General features: G+C 37.3%; 1 protein-coding gene across 1 annotated transcript; it reads right to left on the bottom strand.

Annotated features, from left to right (window-relative positions):
- Window positions 1–975: 975 nt before the first annotated feature.
- On the bottom strand, window positions 976–19,754 carry LOC109415076 (histone-arginine methyltransferase CARMER). The gene is made up of 2 exons (XM_019688949.3): window positions 19,055–19,754; window positions 976–2,616 (listed from the first exon to the last, which is right to left on the bottom strand). The coding sequence occupies exons 1-2, from the start codon at window positions 19,557–19,559 to the stop codon at window positions 1,346–1,348; spliced, it is 1,776 nt and encodes a 591-aa protein (XP_019544494.3). The 5' UTR covers window positions 19,560–19,754; the 3' UTR covers window positions 976–1,345.
- Window positions 19,755–23,253: the final 3,499 nt, after the last annotated feature.

A 23,253-nucleotide genomic window follows, 5' to 3' on the forward strand; every position in this document is an offset into this window, starting at 1 on the left:
TAGAGGACATTGGTTTGAATTTAATTCAAAATCAAACAGATTCAGAGGGTATCTACACATAATGATGATGTTAGTATGTTCGTAAAAGCCTCCACTGTCCGTTAAAAATACCCACAAGGTCATTTCTGACTGAAAATTTGATGAAAATAACTGATTTTTGAAGCATTAGTTTTCACTGTTTTGGACACCCCAATATATTTTGGACCTTCTTCAGTATATATTTTGGACACTCGGTGTTTGAACTCGTTTTAAACTATTTTGGAAGAATTTGCCGTTTGAATATGCTGGATCACATCCTAATTACTTGATTGACAAAGGCTGATTAGACGAACTTTGCGAATTTAATGCGCTAGAATGATAAACGTTTTTGTTTACATGTGCAAGTTTCCTCAGCACCGCTATCTCTTATTGTAAACATGATGCGAAACTCGCACGGATGACGAGATTGGCAAAAAATAATTTCAAGGCAAATAAGGATATTTCCAGTGAGGAAATGATTGCTGTCCGTGCAGAGCGATCTTATTTAGCGAATGATTCTAAAAAATTCCGTTATCTCATCATTAAACCTGTGTAAGTTGTGATAATAGGACACAGGGGGTCCAAAATATATGGGGGTCCAAATTATATTGGTTACCCTACCAAGTTAATTTTGAAGATGGAAAATTGAATTTTTGATGTAAACAAACGATTTTCACTTTATCTCACCTAGCGCCTCTACAGTTAGGGGTCATTCCAATTCTTCTATTTTCAGTTAGTTCTCATTCCCTGCAAGGGTATTCAGTTCATTCGGAATTCGTCGAAGACTACGACAAGCTGGCTGACGCTCATGTCTATTCTAGAATATCGCTCCGGAAGGTGTAATGCGACGAGTCGGGCTCAACAGCCAGGAAACGATATTCACGAGATCCGGTCAATTGATTTGTTCTGTGACAAAGGAGACAAGGGCTGTGATGGCAAACAATAATAAAGCGTTCCTTTCCGCGCTGGTTGACGCTTCAGAGACACAATTTTTAATTGGAAAATCTATTTAAAACTAGGCGACACAAAAAAGTGAACTTAACTTTTGAAAATAAAAGTTTACTACCTTGTAATACATACTCTATTCGGACAGCGGTTGTTTCCGGTTTCGGAATGCCCCCGCTCGGTCAATCTCAGTAAAAGTGGTTTTACAATTAAATAATTATAAGAGTAGCGCAGTGAGAACCTATTCGGCGATGATAAAGCGTTTCTTGAGTTTGTATGTGTGTATGTGTGTGTAAGTGTAGTTGTTGGAGTCTTGTAAGTTTTACAGTGCTCGAATAATAATGCTTTCCTTGAAGAGAACGTTGCTTTGCTGTCTTTTCCTTTAGTAGAATTGAGCACCATGGATGGGCTGTGCATGGTGACTGTTGATGATCTGTTGCGTGGGTGTCGTGAATAGGGATGGAGAGATAGCGCCACCAATTAGCTGCTGTTGGGCCACGTTCTGCGTTGAAGTGGCCGCACATGCAATCGTTGGATTCATTGCCAGCTGTTGGACCGGTGTAGTTTGCTGTTGCGATTGCTGTCTGCCAGTGCTGGAAATGAGTCCCGGATGGATGTTCGGTTGGTTTCCTGCAATCGGCATCAAGTTGGTGTTAATCATCGTCATGTCTACTTCGCCAAGGCCATTCACTGTGATTCCATTTACGAGATTCACTGCATTTCGAGCCCCTTGAGCATCCAGTTGTCCCCAGTATGCCTCACTGGGCGACGTAGTGCTGGAACCGGGCGGAGCCGGCACTGGAGCACCAGTATATCGGAAGTACGGATTTTTAAGATCTAATGTGTTGCTGGAAGTGATCATGGTTCCTTCCAATTTCAAGTCGATTTCCACGTCATAGCTTTGTCTTTGATTAGCTGCCAAAACTACCTTACCGGACAGAACTTGACCTTGCTTAACGAAGATGGGTGTTTGCAACAAGCAACGGACCTGATACCAATGGGTCAGCGATTCCGTCGGGGCTGTGGACAACCAAACCTGAGAGCAAGAACCGGCAAATTCCACGTCAAACCAGAATGCCAATCCGTGGCAGGTTCCCGTCTCCAGCATGTGGAATTCAACGTCAATCTGGATGCGGTGCAAATCTTTCTCGTCGGCGGTCAAAAAGTTCGTGGTGTGTCTTATCGACTTGGCCATGCAAATGCGAATATCAAATGTGTCGACGATCGGCTGACGGAAGTATTCCTTCATGGCAGCATCCCTCAAAGCCACCAAATTAACCCCATGGAATTCGGTTTGCATCCAGAAGTTGGCCTTATTGTACTGCTCCATGTAGAGAGCCTCGTCCGTAAAGGGAGCCACGTGGAGATCGCCCCGCGAAGGGAACATTTTCCCATCCGGCCGAAGCCACTTTTTGCCGTGGAGATAAGTTTCCAGCATGCGTTCGTTGTACAACATGTATCCCATCGGTTCCGAGATAATGACGTCGACCATCTCCGGCAGTTCTATCTCCTCGATCTTGCCGGCAATCACGGTGATCTTGCCGTCTAAGTTGTTCGAGTGGACCAACTGCTGCGCGTACTGAGCCATATTGCTAGCTTCTACGGCGTAAACTTTAGCTGCACCTGCCTGCACGGCGAAGAACGATAGGATGCCTGTGGGATGAGAGGACGATTTTATGTCAATTTTTTTTGTAATGTAAGTTATCATTTAACACCATGGAATTCGGATTGGTCTCGTTGCATGTTAACCGAGTGATAAGATTTGAAATGTTAGAGTAGAACTGAACTGAGGGCCCATATAGCCGAGGCGGTAAACGCACGGGTATTCAGCATGACCATGCTGAGGGTGACGGGTTCGATTCCCGGTCGGTCCAGGATCTTTTCGTAAAGGAAATTTCCTTGACTTCCTTGGGCATTGAGTATCTTCGTGCCTGCCACACGATATACACATGCAAAATGGTCATTGGCAGATAAAGCTCTCAGTTAATAACTGTGGAAGTGCTCATAGAACACTGAGCCAGCTGAGAAGCAGGCTTTGTCCCAGTGAGGACGTTACGCCAGGAAGAAGAAGAAGAAGTAGAACTGAAATATTAAAAAATAAAAATATTAATTTTCTGAACGCCATTCTCAACACTTCAACGCTCAAAAAGGAATCGTCAGAGAGCCATTACCGTAAAATGGGCTGAATAAGACACGATCGGTGAAGTATTTACTAGATTTGTAGTAATGAGTTGAACTTTTGTATAATAAGAAGGTAAACTTTTCGTTTCTTTTTGTTTTTAAAGTGGCACGCCGAAGGACGTAGACACTTCTCCTAACACTGTGCGCACAATCGCCCCGCGTATAGGTAGGGTAGAAGCTTCAGTTTTGGCCAGTCCGGAGTTTTGGCCATAGTGCGGTATTTAGTCTGTTACGATCTAAATCGGCATAATTTTTTTGTTTACTAGTAGATTCTAATATAATATGACGATTAGGGGTAGGCGGGGCATAATGAGCAGGTGGGGCTAAATGAGCACCTTGTATTTTCACAGTAAATCTTCAAATCAACCCTTAGGGGTAGGCGGGGCAATATGGACACCCTAAGGTTTTTGGCAACTTTACCTGACAAGAGGTTATTTTTTTTTTAGTTTTTTGATACATGTATCCTTTTAAAGTCTATTTAGCATCTATTGCATAAGAATGCTCACGAAGAAAAATGATTTATCCACTTCAAAAAATGTTTTGAAAAATGTTAGTTTTTCATGACCGTCTTCAAGCATACGGGGCAGAATGGATACCCCCATGGGGCAATATGGACACCATAAGATTTTTACGAATTTCGTACATTATCTACACCTATAAAGACATTTCATTACAAAACAACTATTATGGATGAATAATACGCCGAAGTGGTTCATTTTTGTTCATTTAATTTAAATTCAGGCTGTTTTGGATAAAGCTTCGTTTTTGTCGGCATGTACAGCTGTGCCTAGAACAACTATTTTCCACTGCTGTCGTTTTTTGGCCAATTTGTTTCACCCTATGTCTACTATAGTGAACATTTAACCGAAAATCTACTGAAATCGAAGAATTTGGTTGGTTTGTGATTTAGGTTATATTTTTCCCTTGCCGCTTCTTTCAAAAAGGTGAGTGTCCAATTTGCCCCGGCAGCAGAAGATATTTCCAAGCTTGATTTTTGATATAATAAAGAAGAAAATATAAACATGTTAAGCATGTAGATACAGCAAAACTACTTGCATGTGTTCTAGAAATATCAGGTTTTAATCGACCTGCAATAAATTAACCACTAAATCTTATTTTAGATGGTGTGAAAATTATAATTTCCATGCAAAAAAAACGGAGGACGCAACTTTTTCGTGTAAAATGAAGTATAATTTTAATTTCGAATGTTTATTTCCTGAAACTACGTTTTAGACAAATGGACTATATTCTCCATTCATTAAAAGTTCAAAAAAGTTCGCATATTTCAAAATATTGAGGGTGTCCATTCTGCCCCGGGTGTCCATAATGCCCCGCCTACCCCTATGTGGTCGACAGGGTACCCAGCATCCATTTAAAATACACGGAGTAGAAAAAAGCAAAGAGTTTGTCGGACACATAACGGTTAACAAAACACATTGCTTGATTGTAGCCTTATTGTCTAAAATCCAATGAGTTGATGACAAAACATTAGTCAAAAAATCTGTTTACCTTGAAAAATTTATCAAAATGCGTAAAGTGGTCATGTACTGGGAAAATATTATAAGAATCAGGTGACCTAAAATAAGGTTTTTTTTTTCATCTGTATCAACGAGATTTTTAGCCCTGGGCTAGTTCATCTCGGGACCCACGCTTTACTTCCCTTCCGAAGGAAGAACTCACATTTTGTAAGTTTGTCGGGAGTGGGATTCGATCCCAGGTCCTCGGCTTGATAGTCAAGTGTTCTAACCATCCAACCAGATCCGCTCCACCTAAAATAAGGTTTTTGGTATCGAAATCACAACTTAGTGGGCTTCTATCGATTTTCTTGATATTCCCTAGGCCAATGAAATGTATTTGTAACACTTTTCAACTATTTGTATAATTATTTTGTTGAAAAAATATGCTTTAAAGAGTTGGTAGTAGGGTAAAGAATGAGCAACTAGTGAAAAAAAATAATGAAAATGGTAAACATCTTCAACAAACAAATTTTAATTTTGGTTTGCTCTGTTTTTATGCATATAGTAAGGTTTTGTCTGTAACTTTCAATTTATTAGCTTTAAAATTTCAGTATCTGTATATTATCACCGTTTAAAGATTCCTCAATAGAAGACTCATTGGAACCCCACAGTTCCCTACAAATTAAACCCCGTAATCCCTTCAAATTATCATTGATTGTTGCCAGTATGCTTTATCATTGACAAGAATAGTCAATTAGCATTTGATTGTGTAAAAAACTTATATTGATCATCCTGCCCCACCTAGGGTGTTCATTATGCCCACCCCCAAAACGCAACTCGCGATTTTATACGTTTTTAAAAATATAAAATTCTACAACACTTATAACTTTATTCGGAATTTCAACGATTAGCTTTTGTCAGTTAAGGTTCAAATGAGGATTGAACGTTAAAATTACACATTGGTTGCACTTAATTTACTGGATTTGGTGGCAAAATGCTTAAGCTGCTCATTATGCCCCGCCTCCCGCACATAATGGGATTCCTTTAGAGATTCCTCCGGGAATTATTTGACATATTAATCCACAGATATCCACAGAAGTATTTTATTAAATTACATAAAACAAGTAGGAGTTATTCTTCGAGGGTTACCTTTCAGAAACAATCGGTGGAGGAGCTCCTGGAAAAGTCCCTGGGGGACTCCTGAGATTCACCACAAAAGTTCAGATAATTGAACGCAGTCGTTTAATTTCCCCAACAGAGGGGTGAGAGAAAAACTCCTGAGATGGCGTTGGAGAAATTTGTAGAAGAGTTTAATGGGATTTTTTTTAAATTTAAGGGAAAATCCTGGAGAAGTTTTTGATAAAATCCCTAAAGACATATTTTTAAAGAACATTCTTGAGGAATTTCTGAATTAAATCATGAAGAAGTTTCTGAAGCAATCCTTGAAAACAATTCATCGGGAATTCGTGCAGAAATTGTAGACAAAGGTACTAAAAGAATTCTTGATTTAGGGTGGGGCGGGGCAAGATGGGTCAGTGCCATTTTCGGGCGCATTACTCATGTTTTGATTATGTTAATAATTTTGTTAGATGGCCAGCATGAATATACAAAAGTTTGGGGCATTGATTGAAAAATTATGCACTCTCATTGGAAATAAAAAATAAAATAGTTTTTTGCCATTTTTCTTATGCGATACATTCCATATATTCTCCATATAAACGGCCGCGGGGCAAGATGGGTCACCTTCAATTTTGAACGTATTTTTGGAGCATTCAAAAGTTATTTATTTTTTATTACAAGACTATCTCATAAATGACTTCAATCAAGCGGAATGAACGCTCAAAATCTATATATATATAAATGCAGTGGCATACGTGGGACCGCGCATAACTTGCGAACGGAAGGTCCGATTTGGGTCGTCTGAGTTTTGTTCTGTTAGTTTTCACTCAAGGAAGGTTTATGAGGCAAAAAACATGGAAAAATATGGAGTTTTGGAAAATCTGGTTTTCATACATTTTAAACGGGGACTTGTACTTAGCTAGGGACTTGAACCGTCAAAAAACGCAGTAGGCAAGACAAAGTTTGCCGGGGTCAGCTAGTTATAACATAAAATTATGATATTTTTTTAGTAAAAACATCGATTTTCAAGTCGCCTCAGGACCACTCAAATCGTAAAGTTTTTTATATTCCAAATAAATTTATAAAATGTTTACTAGTAGCTCTTGTTTACTCAGTATGGATATGGAGCATATTTGAATGCGGAACAAATCTTATATTTTGACGTTTTTCATTGAGAAAATGTTAATTACTTAACCCTTTATAAGGCCGAGAAAACTAGAAGAGTTATCATCGCATACTATTATGCAAATGATTATATACATGATTACATATACAAATCAATTTTTATTTAAAAGAAACTCTCAAAAATCTAGGTGGCAATATAGTTGCCACTGCCCGTTTAGGCCAAAAACGCTGGTGGCAATATAGTTGCCACTGCCCGTTAACCCCAAAAACGAGCTTTTGAGGTGGCAATATAGTTGCCACTGCCCGTTTAGGCCACCAGCGCTGGTGGCAATATTCTTGCCACTGCCCGTTTAGGGTACTTTTCTTCTTTTGACTTCGGCAAAAAGCCGGAAAAGAGAATTTAGAGTGGATTGGGGCTTAACCTATAATATAAACTGCGTAGTTCAGCTCATGTCAACCCAGAATTTGATTATATCTTAAAATATTTACCAAATCTATAATTTTACTATATGTTTGAGCTAATTTTCTTCACGCGGTCAAAATTAGCCATTTTTGAGACTACAAATGGCTCCTAAATTGTTGTTAAAGCTTTGTTTAGTACCAAAAAAATACCAGGCGTTGTTAGTAGTCCTAATTTTGCGTAAACAAAAAAAAAAGTTCGAAATAAATTGTTATAAAACAGAAAAAAATACAAACAGTAGGTGGCAATATAGTTGCCACTGCCTTATAAAGGGTTAAAAGGTGACCCATCCTGCCCATATTCGCATAGTCGATGTAACCACCAACGTCTGCTCTGATGGGAAAACACGATTTTATAGATTTTTTCCGGACTTAGGGTCTTGTACCATTTGGACAGGTGTACCTATTTTGGGCACTTGCCGCTATAACTAAGTCAATTTCAAACCGATTGATTTGAAATTTTGTATAGAGTTAGGAACGTACATTAACTAACTCTGTACAAAAATTCAAATCAATCGGTTTGAAATTGACTTAGTTATATCAGCAAGTGCCCAAAATAGGTACACCTGCCCAAATGGTACAATACCCTACATATGCACCGACTATTTGAATGAAATAATATGTCAGTTTCGTCGATTACAGCTACAAAAAGTGAGCCGCAATGATTTTAAGATGTTTCATGTAATTTTTCCATATTTAAAACGTGTACGTCAGTTTATGCGACCATTCAGTCGTTTTGATGAATGATTACACGGATAAGTTTGACGTAACAACCAGATTGCTATGACCGTTATGTTAGCTATTACGGTACCCGTTTTCTGAACACGTGTTTTTTTTCCGGAATGTCCGTCTTCTTCTTCTATATGGCTCTACGTCCCCACTGAGACTTGGCCTGCCTCGGTTCAACTTAGTGTTCTTTGAGCACTTTCACAGTTATTAATTGAAGGGCTTCCTTTACCTGCCATTGCATGCATTTGTATATTGTGAGGCAAGTGCAATGATACACCATGCCCAGGGAGTCGAAAAAAATTTCCCGACCGGAACGGGAATCGAACCCGGGTCTCCGGCTGAATGTCCGTATTCGTGCGTTAAATATGTACATTCTTTGTTGATAAGCAGCAGTCCCGACTCGAAAGAAGATGTACTAACCGTGGTTTCAGAAAAAAAAAGCTAACACGTCACATTCTGAAAATGTGAACTATCTGATAGTGCGGTCGAACGTACCATAAAGCGTGGGCATCGTAGTAAGATTCGCAGTTGGTCGGCTTTAAATCAGACCGGACCAACTGTTTTTCAATGATTATGGGAAAATGTCCTGCAAGAAATTGGGATATCAAAGCATGTGCATTATTTCTTGAAATACTATGATTCCTTGGCTTATCCAGGGTGGCCACTCAATTTTAGTTTTGGAATTCCCGTCTTTTTCCCGGTTTTCCCGGTACGATTTTTCAAGTTTTCCCGGTTTTTTAAAATGGACGTTTTTGGAGTATGTAACACCCGTAAAACAAGACAACAATGTAAAAAAATCCACTCAAAATTATGCATTTCACTAATAAATACTATTGTTTTTACTTAATAAACCATATTTAAGAACGATTACAGTTAAAAACAATCAAACTGTTTTAACACTGTCTTGCAACAACGTTCTAAATGATGATAAATAAGAATACAGATTTTTTAAGCTTTTCTTCTACGTGAATTCTAACATGTTTTTCACACAGCAATGAAGAAGTACTCTACCTTCTCCATCTTTTAAGAATTATCACCAACCGATGATTATAAATATTCTCAGTCAATGTTAGGTCACGCCACAAAAGCTCAGCTTATTGGACGCAGCTTAATTTCCTCTAATTTCACCCTAATGCGGGGATAAAAAAAAGTTTAGCTGAAACCAAGTGTAATTCTGAACAAATGTGTTTTACTAAATTGTAGAAATTTATTCTTATAACAAATTTTACATCAGATGTGGAGTAATTCGAGTAATATGCAATCAAACGAATCGATTTTAGGATCTTACAGTGTGATAGTGTGAGTAAAATAGGTACTATCCACGTACATACTGTAGCTCCTAATACTAACATTTTTTTTTCAGTTGGAAGTGTATCAAAGAAAAGTTTTTGGGAATACCGTAATCCGGGGTATCATTGATCAGCGGGGTAACATTGATCGGCTTGACCCGCCTCATGAAATGTTCAAACAAGCATTTTACATTGAATCAGTTTCTACTATGGAATGGTATATCATAATCTGCTATCATTTAGCTATTAAATGACATGCAATTTATAAAAATTGAATTTCATAAACATTGAATTAAATCGATTTTTCCATAACTGTGTTTCGTAACGCAATGAGATACACTGTCAAACATTCATGCTTGGCGTGAATACTAGTTATAATATGAGGTTCGAAATCACTGTATTACTTCAATATGATATCCTAGAGTTGGATTTAATAAACGAAACTTTTATGAAAATGCTATTTTTCAGTAAAATTTACGATTTATTAAAAGTCGACTATCAATTCCTTAAGCCATTGCCTACCTTTAGGCGTTATTCGTGATTTAGAGGATTTTTTTTTTTTTTTTTTTTTTTTTTTTTTCAAAGTGATTACGGCGGTAGCAACACTGTGCTTATGTTCTACACCGCACCCTTTCCCTACATTTGCTTCTAGGAGCCTCTATTTTTGTTTCAACACACAGAAGTACGTAGGCGTGCGTGGCCCAAGTCGACACTGTTTTGGCCTGCGTTGAACAAAAATAGTTTTAATAAAAGTTTCCCCTTTTTTTGCTTTTTGTCAATTGGTTTTTTGTAGTATGGTCCATGTATTTAGTTAGGTTCTTGTCAATTTGTCAGTTATTCGAAGTAGATCTCCAAGGTAATAGTCAATTAAGTCATTCTGTTCTGTTCTATCATAGCAGCTTTAGTCTTTGCTTTATTGAAGTGTAGTTTTATTGGAAACTAGCTGTACCCGGCAAACTTTGTCTTGCCTACTGCTTTTTTTGACGTTTTTAATTTCTAGCCAAGACCAAATCCCCGGTCCCCGGTATGGAAGATCGATTTTCAAAAACTATCATTTTTTCCATGTTTTATGCCTCATAAACCTTCCTTGGGTGAAAACTAACAGAACAAAACTAAGACGACCAAAATCGAACCTTCCGTTCCCAAGTTATGCGCGGTCCCACGTATGCCACTGCATTTTTATATATACACACTTAAATTCAGAAATTGATCTCGGTAAACGGTTTACCGAGAATCCAACAGCTGATATCTCGGTAAAATATTTACTGATTCTCGGTAAAATTTTTACCGAGATTTCGGTAAAACATTACCGAGTCTCGGTGAACTTTGCCGAGATCTCGGTAAAAAGTTGGATTACCGAGATCTCGGCAAAGTTTTAACGGCATCTCGGTAAAACTTTTACCGAGATTCAGTTAAAATTATTACCGGATTCTCGGTTGTTGGATTCTCGGCAATCCGTTTGCTGAGGTCGGCGATTTAATTTAAGTGTGTATAGATATGCTGAATGTCGTTATTAAAAAGAGACGTCTGGAACTGTGTCCTGCTAGTTGTTTCGTCATGCACATACGTCATGTCTTAATAATGCCTAGGAGATTAACGAAAACACGTGTATTTGGTCGGATGTCCATTGCGTAGAAAGTAAAGGAAAATAAGTTTCTTTATTGTCAGTTGTTATGTAAGCAAGCCTCGCCAAGTTGGTCAGTTGATTGTAATAAAACAAAAATTACTTGTCAACTATTATGTATTCATCCCCCTACAAATACTATGAAAAATATTCAAATTCGTTCTGTCCTATCGGTCCTACCTAGATAAACCATATCATTTTCTCAAGCGTAGCCTAGAAATGTCAACCTAGTCATACAAAAGTAACGTTGTTCAGTTAATAAAAAGCAGTCAGCTTTTGTCCAAAATGTCACGTCGAACGCATTGATGTCAACAATGCGTTTAAATGTTCGCACGTTAGCTTCGAATCTATCAGCACAATTAAGTGCTGCAAATCTCCTTCCCACTATTAATTCGTCGGTTTATTTTAATTGCATTATTTAAGGAAAATATGACCAACTAACATGGTAAAAAATCGACAAAGCGACTATGACATTAATAAATTACTAATCAAAATCAACCGAGAAACGTGGAAAATAGAGCCCAAACAACATTTTGAAGTCAGCTGGCTGTTAAAGGTTCCAAAACCTGTCACAAATCCTGTATTACTTTTAATAGGATGTGTAACGATCATCAAAACCTTCTCAAATCCAACCGACTTGGAACTATTGCTTGGGAATAGACTCTACTGAGCCCTGGCGGATCCTCCGTGTTTATCGAGCATGTCTGATGCATATGATCAGTCATACTCCATCTGCAGCAGCCGGTTCGTGATGAACCGTTGGAGGCGCATTAAAGTGTTAAAAAGGTGATATGTTTCACTAAAGAACACTACATTACAATAATCAAAATGAAACTCCTTCACTTTAATACCGTCAACCCCTGCGAACTTGGCCAGGGGTTATTCGTGATTTAGAGGATTTTAATCCTAAAATAACTTAAAAAGTACATTATTTGTAAGAATTTAGACAACATATTCGAAATCAGCGACCCCGAATTTAGTAAGTAAGGGTATTTTCAACACAAACTAACATTGATCACTGACATGATCAATGTTACCCCAAATCAACACAATCAAAAATTAGATTTAAAAGCCCTTTTAAACATGTTTTAAAGTTTTACAATACTTTTTCGAGTAGCTTAACACAAACTCAGAGGGCCAGTACTTCTTTTAAAAATATAAAACATGTAATATTTGCTTTAACAAGAGAATTATTCAAGAAAGATCGAAAATTCTGATCAATGTTACCCCCGATTACGGTACGGTCCTGTAGAAGATTAGGTGAATATTTTCGTGGCATCGTAAAGTAAACATTGAACAGAAAAACCTGGCTGGTACTTATGCTGCTTCTGAATACTTAAATTTTACTTGAACAGCCTTCTGGAAATTCAAGTCTTTAAACGAGCCGAAATAAATTTGTCCAATTTTAAATATCGATTCTAATCACAGAAGTCTGAAATGAGGGCGTAAAAAACCTGCACAACATTTTCTGCGAATTGGCTTATTTACTTTGAAATAGTTGTAAATTAATAGTGTTTTGGATTTTTCGATGAAGGTTCCACTATTTGAACAAATAGTTAGCAGTTACCCAAAACTAATGGGGTTACAATAATATTCTGAAAACTAATACATTCCGTTTGTCTCAAGTTCGTCGAAAATGTTAAATATTCTGATCGAAAGGCACAATTCTTTCTCTTCATATTCATTTTCAATATTTAACCCTCTACTTCCCATGGTTGCTCTAGAGCATCATCGATGTTCGACGAACTCGAAACAAACGGAATTAAATAAATATTATGCAATAGTTTTTATTACAATACAATTGTAATCTCATTAGGTAAACCCAACTACCAACACACGTTTCAATGATTCTATAACATTCCCCAGAAAACCATTCCCCAGAATACCAATCCCCAAAATTCCATTCCCCAGAAAACCATTTCCCAGAATGTACCATTCCCCAGAATGTACCATTTCCCAGAAATCCGTTCCCCAGAAATCCATTCCCCAGAATGCACCATACCCCAGAAATCCATTCCCCAGAATGTATCATTCCCCAGAAAAGCTTAATATACTCTGCTAAAAAGTTTAATTCGATACACAAACAGTAAAATGTTGATCAAAATGATATGTTATACCCCGGACAGACATGTGATACGAGTATTATTCCTGTACAACGGTACGCAGTGTTAAGAAAATTCTAACTCATTTCAATCGCAATTGTACAGTGATTCTTGTATCACATGTGTGTCATAAGTATTAAAGGCAAGGATTTTAACATTATAGTGTTATTACGAGCAAATATCTATTTCTTGTACGGTATATGAAACAAATTAAGGTAAAAATGTATACATACATACATATCCATAAAAATATTCTACAATAGTAAACGTTTGAATTACCATTGTACACAGTTGCATGTTGATCTTTAAACCTATCTTGAAAGTTCACAAACTGTTAGTTTCGTTGCTATAAAATGTTTTGTTTTTGACAGATTTGTGAAAATTGTGCAGCACTTGTTTTACGATGAATAACGTTTTAAAAGTGATGTGCAAAATTTACAGAGAAAACGCATATTCTTCTGATGTTGTTCAGTGTACAAGATACTTAAGACTCAACTGACCACGTTTTTCTTTGCAAACGGTTGGAGGGATCCATCCCAATGGCTGTTCCTAATTATTCGCTTCAAAGGCTCTTCATTCATGCGGTATGAGAAGGGCTTTCATCATTATTCCAATACTATGGAATGGAATAGAAAAAGTGAACATATAAGCAGTTTGAATGCCAACAGAAGGGAAAAAGTATCATTGTTTTCCTTTTGGCATTCAAAAACCCAACAATGTTCCTTCTTTTTAAACAATAAGGACTGTTCAATTTATAAAACGGACAACTTTACAAGGCTATAAAAAGAAGACGCGTAGTTCAAATTTAACCACCCTTGCTTCGTTGTTCAGTACATCATTTTTCATTATAGTAATCATTTTTGAATTGAATAAAAAAAAGTTCTATTTTATAGGAAATCGGCCACGTGTTAAATGAGGTGAATTTTTCGATTGCTAAAAATTGAAAACAAATATAAAATTACCGTTTACATGTGGTATAACGTTTTTAATACAAGGAAAGTATGTGCCATGCTGCAGCAGCATGAGCAATAAACATTCTGGCAAAATTTCAACTCAATCAGAAAATTAAGTGTTGAGATATTAAAGTCTCAAGTAAGGTTCGATTTTTTCAATAAAATTCAATTGTAAAGCAAAAAGAGCATGAAAATATTAAATAATCAATTTGTTTATGCATCCAGTCGAAAGTGGGAATAATGTGGTTTTAAACACAGAAAACTGCTTCTCAATAGCATTGCTGGTTTGGCTACTGTGCGCTATTGCAGACACAGTAATCAAAAAGGTTTCGTTCTTTGAAGGTTCTTCCAAATAACAATGCAACCTAATGCAAATTTTGCATAACAATGATGTTGGAAATAAAAACTTTGCATCCGATTATTATTATAATAAGGTGTACAATAACATAGGACCAACTTTGTTGAAAAAAAAATAATATCAAGATTCGCTAGAGTCGAAAATCTGCATCAATGGAGCAAAAAGTATGACATTTTTTAATATGACCATCTTTATGGATTAAATTTTTGATGAAAAATGCAATTATAAGTAAATTTTACTTCCGTATCATACAGAGAGTAATATTCTACTACTCTGGACAAATTTTTAGCCGAATCCGTGATGCTATTGCAACACAGGACTTAAATGAACATTTTTTAATAATTTCTATGAAAATAAGGCAACTCAGTATATCAAGCCGGAGACTTCTTGGTGCATTATTACTGACTAACTTTTGAGCTTTATCTTTAGTAGAATAGTATAAGATTCCAATACATTGAAAACTTTATGAAACTATGCATGTTAAGTATGTGGATAGTTATGTCGAAATGTGAGAAATGGGGTTTTATTGATGTTTTACGAAAACCGCTTTAGTTACACAATAAAGAACATTTTGCCTTATGTTATATTTTTCCTACATTTGAGAATAGCTATAGAAAGTTATGCAAAAAACTGAAAATGATTTTATTAAAAAATAAAAAAGATATCGCACAAGCAAGTTGTCCGTTTTATAAATTGAACAGTCCTTATTCTTCTTAAAATTAAGGTAATTAGTAAAAAATTTTAAATTATAACTGCTTACATTTTCAACATAGATTCTCCCTTCTTTTCTACATAGGCTGTTCTTTCGAATTGCACTTTTCAGGAAATTATGGGCATTATTACAACCACCGGTGTTAAATTGCTGTTATATTTATTATTAATTTTTTTTTCAAATTTCTAAACACCTGTGCTTGTGGTGCCGATTGTAACTATCCTAAACATTGTAACTCGAAAGAACAGCCTATGTAGAAAAGAAGGGAAAATCTATGTTGAAAAAGTAAGCAGTTGTGATGCCGATAATTTCCTGAAAAGTGCAATTCGAAAGAACAGCCTATGCAGCAAAGAAGGAAAAGTCTATGTGGAAAATGAAAGCAGTTATAATTCCAATAGTTGTACCAATTGCCTAAATTCTAAAAAAAAGCTTGTTCAAAAAAAGGAACAGTGTTGGGTTTTTGAATGCCGCAAGGAAAACAATGTCACCACAGACAAACAGACGTAACACTTCGAACATTTTTCGATTTAAATTTTAGTCTCGGAAATGGGTTCGCTTAATTCTAAAAGGACTGAATTTGGCCAATCATCAACTAGGTGGCAGTAGTGAGCAAACGTCAAACTCAAACAAAAACTATGCGAGCGCCGCGAATTGGCAGTTGGTCAACTCTCAAATTTTCAAATAAACCGTTAAATCGATGTACGATGGAAATTATCAGAGTGTTACGTTTCCTTCTTCGTTAAAAAAAAATGTTTGAGTCGTTATAAGAATTGTTGGCATTACAACTGCTTATATGTTTATCAAAAATTTTCCCTTCTTTTGCATAGGCTGTTCTTTCCAGTTGCACTTTTCAAGAAATTATCGGCATTGCAACTGCTTACTTTTTTAACATTGATTCTCCCTTCTTTTTTGCATAGGCTGTTCTTTCGAATTGCACTTTTCGGGAAATTATGGGCATTACAGCCTCCACCGGTGTTAAAATTGCTGTTATATTTATTTCATATTTTTTTCTAAATTTCTAAACACCTGTGCTTGTGGTGCCGATAATGACCTGAATAGTGTAACTTGAAAGAATAGCCTATGCAGAAAAGAAGGAAAAAACTACGTAGAAAATGTAAAAAGTTCTGATGCCGATAATTTACTGAAAAGTACAATTCGAAAGAACAGCCTATGCAGAAAAGAAGGAAAAATGTATGTTGAAAAAGTAAGCAGTTGCGATGCCAATAATTATACCAATAGCCTAAATTGTAAAGGCAAATCATGCTTATTTCCGAAGTCTTTCTTGTCAAATAAGAATTTTTGGCAGGATGTTTCTTCCGGTGATTTTTTACGAATAAATATTTGATTTTTAGCTATTAATTTAAACCATTCAGAATTAAAGCAATAGTTTTATTTTTTTCTGGGGAATGGTACATTCTGGGGAATGGAATTCTGGGGAATGGTACATTCTGGGGAATGGATTTCTGGGAAATGGTACATTCTGGGGAATGGGTTTCTGGGAAATGGTTTTCTGGGGAATGGTACATTCTGGGGAATGGAATTCTGGGGATTGGTTTTCTGGGGAATGGTTTTCTGGGGAATGTTATAGAATCGTTTCAATAGTAAGAACTATTCATAAACAATCAAACAACTAATGATTTACAACTGTAAAACTGTTTCGTTGATTACTAAAACTTTGGTCAATTTAGAATTAGTTTTGCTCGAGCACTTTTTTCGGAAACGCTTCCTTGACATAGAAATAGTCGTTCAAAATCGTGGAAAGAAAAGGGTTAATCCTTTATGAAAATGTTTATGTTTAAAATGATGCTGAAGTTCTAAATTTATTCACAAATTCGATAATGGATTATGGCCTAATCCGATTAGCATAATTTCGAGAAAAGCAAGGTAGTACAGGATCTAAATCGATAATTTGAATTTAACTTGCATATACAGATTATCGATAAGTTGTATAAAATTCAAATGTTCTCTCAACCATAATTTTCCAAATTTCTCACAACAATAATTTTCCCGGTAATCATCCCAAATTCACGGGTTTTTCCCGCTTTTTCCCCGGTCGTTCTGAATTCCCGTCTTTTTCCCGGTTTTCCCGTTTTTCCCGGTTCGGTGGCCACCCTGCTTATCTTTACATGTCCAAAAAATCGCCTAGTCCAATTTGACTTTACGCCGACCAGTTTTCTTATTTCGTTTAATGTGTGCAAAATACCGGAAATAACATTAATCCCCAGGCTCTGCGATGGATCCTAACAGCTTCTTCCAATGCACCTTCCAATTAAGGCAGTCTATGTTGAAAATGTTATTTTATGCCTTATCCAAAATATGGTGTTGTACGTAACTATTTATTAAGAAATACCTTAGTAATATTTACAATTTTTTTTAGATTTACTTGATAAACTGAAACATTAAGTGTCACCCGCGGGCCTCATTTATTTTTTCTTATATTCGACAAATTACGAAATGTTACGAAACTAATTTCATGTTAATAACCTTGTACTATTCCTCTACACTAAGTTTTTACAATTAAATTAGTAAACATCAAAAGCTCATACACCCAACGCCTAATCAGATAGATATGGATTGAATTTATCTAAGTTTTGGAGGATATTTACGACTGGGAAGAAATGTTGAACTGTTGTGGCTTTCTCAGTCTAACAGGATTAAAACGGCTATGCCAAACTCCTGACCGTTTCATTTTTGTTAGACTGAAAAGCCACAACAGTTCAGTAGTATTGTTTCAATTATGGTTTTGGAACAAAACATAAACCTTATAATAGTTTTGCTGTGGAATGATTTTACTCGTGGCTAACCATGAGTTTACTATTTCATTAATCAATGAGGTGCCACAAAAACTCACGTTTCGGGTTTCAATGAGTTTGCTTCAAGCACTTAGTAAGTAGCTGAAAGGGGGTTTGAGAAGTTTACGTCGTAATTCAGAGGAAGCGATAGAGATCTACCATAACCATCCATACAAAAAATATAACTGTTCATACATGAGGTGTTTGGATTCTATACTTAGGAAATTTGACAAACACCCATTTAAGAGTGATTGAAAGTAGGCACGTTAACTGCGAACAATACTCGCTGCTAACCAGGATCACGGCATATGGCGGCGTTGCATGAACTACGAATTGTACCAAGTATGTAAATAAATCGATACAGTATGAAGCCAGTTTTGTCAGCCCCACAAACTGTTTGCTCTCATTAACTTACGGTCAAACTTTAATTTATTCAATCATGTTCATCACTAAACTACTGCTTGAAAATCTATTTAGATATTTAAGGAGAACAAAAAATGTGTCCCCGAAACAGGCTGACATAATCGGTTAATCGGTATAATGAAGCGGATAAAACACGGCAGGCTGCGGTGGGCTGGGTACGTAGCTCGTATGCCAGAGAAATGACAAACTTATACCATACTAGCAGAGAACCAGGAAGGAGCCGTTGGCTTCGTGGTAGGGCGCGCACGTTGGCCTTTTAGGTCTTCCTCAACTGCATGCGGCCCTAAGGGGCTCCAAAATCTCAGGGCAACTGGAAGCGATTGATCCAGGACTAAGACCAGTGGAAACGATTCCTCAATCGGCGTAGACTCACCATTACGAGTTGTAGGCTATCAAGTACTTTGTCCAAATGCAGTCGATTTATGCTTAATCGTTAAAGGTTTTACACTCAACGCAATCACCACAATAAATTAAGTTTGAAAAAACAAATTTATTCAGAAAAAAAAATTAGTATATCTACCATTATTCATCTGAAAGCTCGCATAATTTTGTTGTCCCCCTTTTCCTCTAAAGAAACAATCAGTGCATAAAATGGAGCAATGATCCGCCCATATCCCCATTCTATTGTCTATCTCCTCCCACCAATATTCTGGTTAGTTAGATAACATCAGATTTAAATTGATAGCGTGTCACCAAATCCTTCCAGGAAAAGTTAAATCGATTGACATGTTAAACGAGCCATAAATAAATAAACTAGATTATACTTACCGGAACCCGCGCCCACGTCCAGCACTATCTTGTTGTGGAAGTCCTGTGAGTTGCTATAGATAGCCCGCTGGTAAGTGCTCGTTCGCACGAAATCCTGCATCATGTTTTGCTGCTGCGAGAGATAGCCATAGAACTGGAAATACTGTGATGCTGATGAATCCTCCGTGCGGAGGTTGAATACTGAGTTGACCTTGCCGGACATCTTTTGCAGCAGCTGCCGAAACAACTGACAGTCCGCCTTGGAACCGAATCGGATGTAGACCATTTCGCCCCCGACGATGAGAATGTGTGATGTGATGCCATGGTTGAGATGGGTCGTTTTCGCGTTGACCGGATACTCTTCCAGCTGCTGTTGACTGCCTTCCCGAAACACCCGGACACTCATCCCTTGCGGGTCATAGCCGCACACGATTGCTACGTTGTGGCCATATTTGTTGACGAGGTTGTCATTCTCGCCGATGACAAAAAGGTTACATCCGTGCAGTCTCGCCAGTTGTTCGCACATTTTTCACCGTTTCACACACCGTTTTTCGCACGAGATTTGTTGGTAGCAATCGAATGACGCCTATTTCACGGCCAAAATGCTCGGTTTTCGTGACGAATTACGATTTTTGCACCGCCTCACGGATAGAACTTTCAACTTCACACAGTCAGTTTCGGGTCGGCTGTCGTCCTTTATGATAGCTTGAGCACACACTAATCCAGCATTCTGTGTACGAACAGTGTACTCAGTGACGCACACAAATTTAAATCGCCGCTAGATCGTGAGCAGGTGTGCGTGAAAAGATTCAACGCGGTGTCCCTTGAAGCAATATAACAGAAGAACCCGTATAATCCGAAATCGCCCAAAATAGACAATCTATCGAGATTGCATTTTGCAGGGGGATGAAGAAGGGCCAGAATCAGGAACCCAACATTCGATTCAACATGGCGTCCAATGTTTTTGTTTTGATTGCTTTACTGCCCATATTCGCATAGTCGATGTAACCACCAATGTCTGCTCTGATGGGAAAACACGATTTTATAGATTTTTTCCGGATTTACATATGCACCGACTATTTGAATGAAATAATCTGTCAGTTTTGTGGATTACAGCTACAAAAAGTGAGCCGCAATTATTTTAAGATGTTTCATGTAATTTTTCCATATTTAAAACGTGTACGTCAGTTTATGCGACCATTCAGTCGTTTTGATGAATGATTACACGGATAAGTTGACGTAACAACCAGATTGCTATGACCGTTATGTTAGCTATTATGGTATCCGGTTTCTGAACACGTGTTAGATTTTTTTTTCCGGAATGTCCGTCTTCTTCTTCTTCTATATGGTTCTACGTCCCCACTGAGACTTGGCCTGCCTCGCTTCAACTTAGTGTTCTTTGAGCACTTCCACAGTTGTTAATTGAAGGGCTTCCTTTGCCTGCCATTGCATGCATTTGTATATTGTGAGGCAAGTGCAATGATACACCATGCCCAGGGAGTCGAAAAAAATTTCCCGACCGGAACGGGAATCGAACCCGGGTCTCCGGCTGAATGTCCGTATTCGTGCGTTAAATACATTCTTTGTTGATAAGCAGCAGTCCCGACTCGAAAGAAGATGTACTAACCGTGGTTTCAGAAAAAAAGCTAACACGTCACATTCTGAAAATGTGAACTATCTGATAGTGCGGTCGAGCGTACCATAAAGCGTGGGCATCGTAGTAAGATTCACAGTTGGTCGGCTTTAAATCAGACCGGATCAACTGTTTTTCAATGATTATGGGTAAATGTCCTGCGAGAAATTGGTATATCAAAGCATGTGCATTATTTCTTGAAATACTATGATTCCTTGGCTTATCTTTACCTGTCCAAAAAATCGCCTAGTCCAATTTGACTTTACGCCGACCAGTTTTCTTATTTCGTTTAATGTGTGCAAAATTCCGGAATTAACATTAATCCCCAGGCTCTGCGATGGATCCTAACAGCTTCTTCCAATGCACCTTGCAATTAAGGCAGCTATGTTGAAAAGGTTATTTTATGCCTTATCCAAAATATGGTGTTGTACGTAACAATTTATTAAGAAATACCTTAGTAATATTTACAATTTTTTTAGATTTACTTGATAAACTGAAACATTAAGTGTCACCCGCGGGTCTCATTTATTTTTTCTCATATTCGACAAATTACGAAACGTTACGAAACTAATTTCATGTAAATAACCTTGTACTATTCCTCTACACTAAGTTTTTACAATTAAATTAGTAAACATCAAAAGCTCATACACCCAACGCCTAATCAGATAGATATGGATTGAATTTATCTAAAATTTGGAGGATATTTACGACTGGGAAGAAATGTTGAACTGTTGTGGCTTTCTCAGTCTAACAGGATTAAAACGGCAATGCCAAACTCCTGACCGTTTCACTTTTGTTGGCCACAACATTTCAGTAGTATTGTTTCAATGATGGTTTTGAAACAAAACGTAAAACTTATAATAGTTTTGCTGTGGGATGATTTTACTCGTGGCTAACCATGAGTTTATTATTTCATTAATCAATGAGGTGCCACAAAAACTTCACGTTTAGTAAGTAGCTGAAAGGGGGTTTGAGGAGTTTACGTCGTAATTCAGAGGAAGCGATAAAGATCTACCATAATCATCCATGCCAAAAAATATAACTGTTCATACATGAGGTGTTTGGATTCTATACTTAGGGTCTGTGTCAATTGGCGAATTAAAATTAATTTTCACTTAAACTTGACAGTTCGATAATTATTTCCTTAGGAAAACTATCAAGTTTAAGTGTTGAACTGTCAAATTTAAGTAAAAATTAATTTTAATTCGCCAATTGACACAGACCCTTAGGAGATTTGACAAACACCCATTTTAGAGTAATTTAAAGTAAGCACGTTAACTGCGAACAATACTCGCTGCTAACCAGGATCACGACATATGGCGGCGTTGCATGAACTACGAATTGTACCAAGTATGTAAATAAATCGATACAGTATGAACCCAATTTTGTCAGCCCCATAAACTGTTTGCTCTCATTAACTAATGGCCAAACTTTAACTAATTCAATCATGTTCATCACTAAACTACTGCTTGAAAATCTATTTAAGTATTTAAGGAGAACAAAAAATGTGGCTGACAAAATCGGTTAACTGATATATAATGAAGCGGATAAAACACGGCAGGCTGCGGTGGGCTGGGTACGTAGCTCGTATGCCAGAGAAATGACAAACATATACCATATTAGCAGAGAATAAGGAAGGAGCCGTTGGCTTCGTTGTAGGGCGCGCACGTTGGCCTTTTAGGTCTTCCTCAACTGCATTTTGCGGCCCTAAGGGGCTCCAAAATCTCAAGGCGACTGGAAGCGATTGATCCAGGACTAAGACCCAGTGGAAACGATTACTTCAATCGGCGAAGACTCACCATTACGAGTTGTAGGCTATCAAGTATCAATTTGTTAAATTATTCGCATGTTGTTGTCAAAGCATCATAAATGTTTCAGTATCTACATTGCATCCATAATAAGTATTAAACATAATTGATAATATTCACTATGAAAGTTGTTGATATTGAAAATGATTTTCGGGCATCTGAAATCAAATAATTAGATATCTCAAATATAAATTATGTTTATGTCAATAAATTATCTCAATAAATTATGTTCAATCACGTTTTATGGGAAGATTTTAGTTTTCTTGTACACAGACGTCAGTATTGCGACCACATGGTGGTTACGTCAAAACGTTCTTTTCAATATACTCACATGTTTTAGAACAAACACATTTTTTTAATAATTGGAGCTTATGCTTTACATGGTGTAGGATATGTTAAGCCAGAAAAGTTGATTTTGACCTATGTGGCGTTTACGTCACCTATGCGAATATGGGCAGTTTACGGCAAAAATGCGCTTGAAACATCGACACTGCTTCGCTGCTACATATAATATCGTGCAAAGTGAAAAAGAAAGAAAAACAATCATCAAAAACAACAATTTCGCTTGAAATGTGTAATTTCCGAAATAAGCACTAGCAACACACGAGCCACACACCCGAAAATCAGGAGCAAGTTAGGGTATACTGTCCAGAAAGTGGGTACCAAAACGTGCCGTACCAAAAACGATTATGGGTGAGGCGGCGATGTACCGAGTTTGACAGCTGTGTCACCCCACTGACATTTTGTGACCATAAAACGCTTGGTTGGGATGCGATCTT

Source organism: Aedes albopictus, chromosome 3, assembly GCF_035046485.1.
Source record: "Aedes albopictus strain Foshan chromosome 3, AalbF5, whole genome shotgun sequence".
Lineage (NCBI taxonomy): Eukaryota > Metazoa > Arthropoda > Insecta > Diptera > Culicidae > Aedes > Aedes albopictus.

Excerpts from the sequence above, each read along its gene's own strand:
- LOC109415076 (XM_019688949.3), bottom strand. The coding sequence starts at position 19,559 with ATGTGCGAACAACTGGCGAGACTGCACGGATGTAACCTTTTTGTCATC. Across the intron at positions 2,617-19,054 it reads GGACGTGGGCGCGGGTTCCG|GCATCCTATCGTTCTTCGCC; the intron begins GTAAGTATAATC and ends CTCATCCCACAG.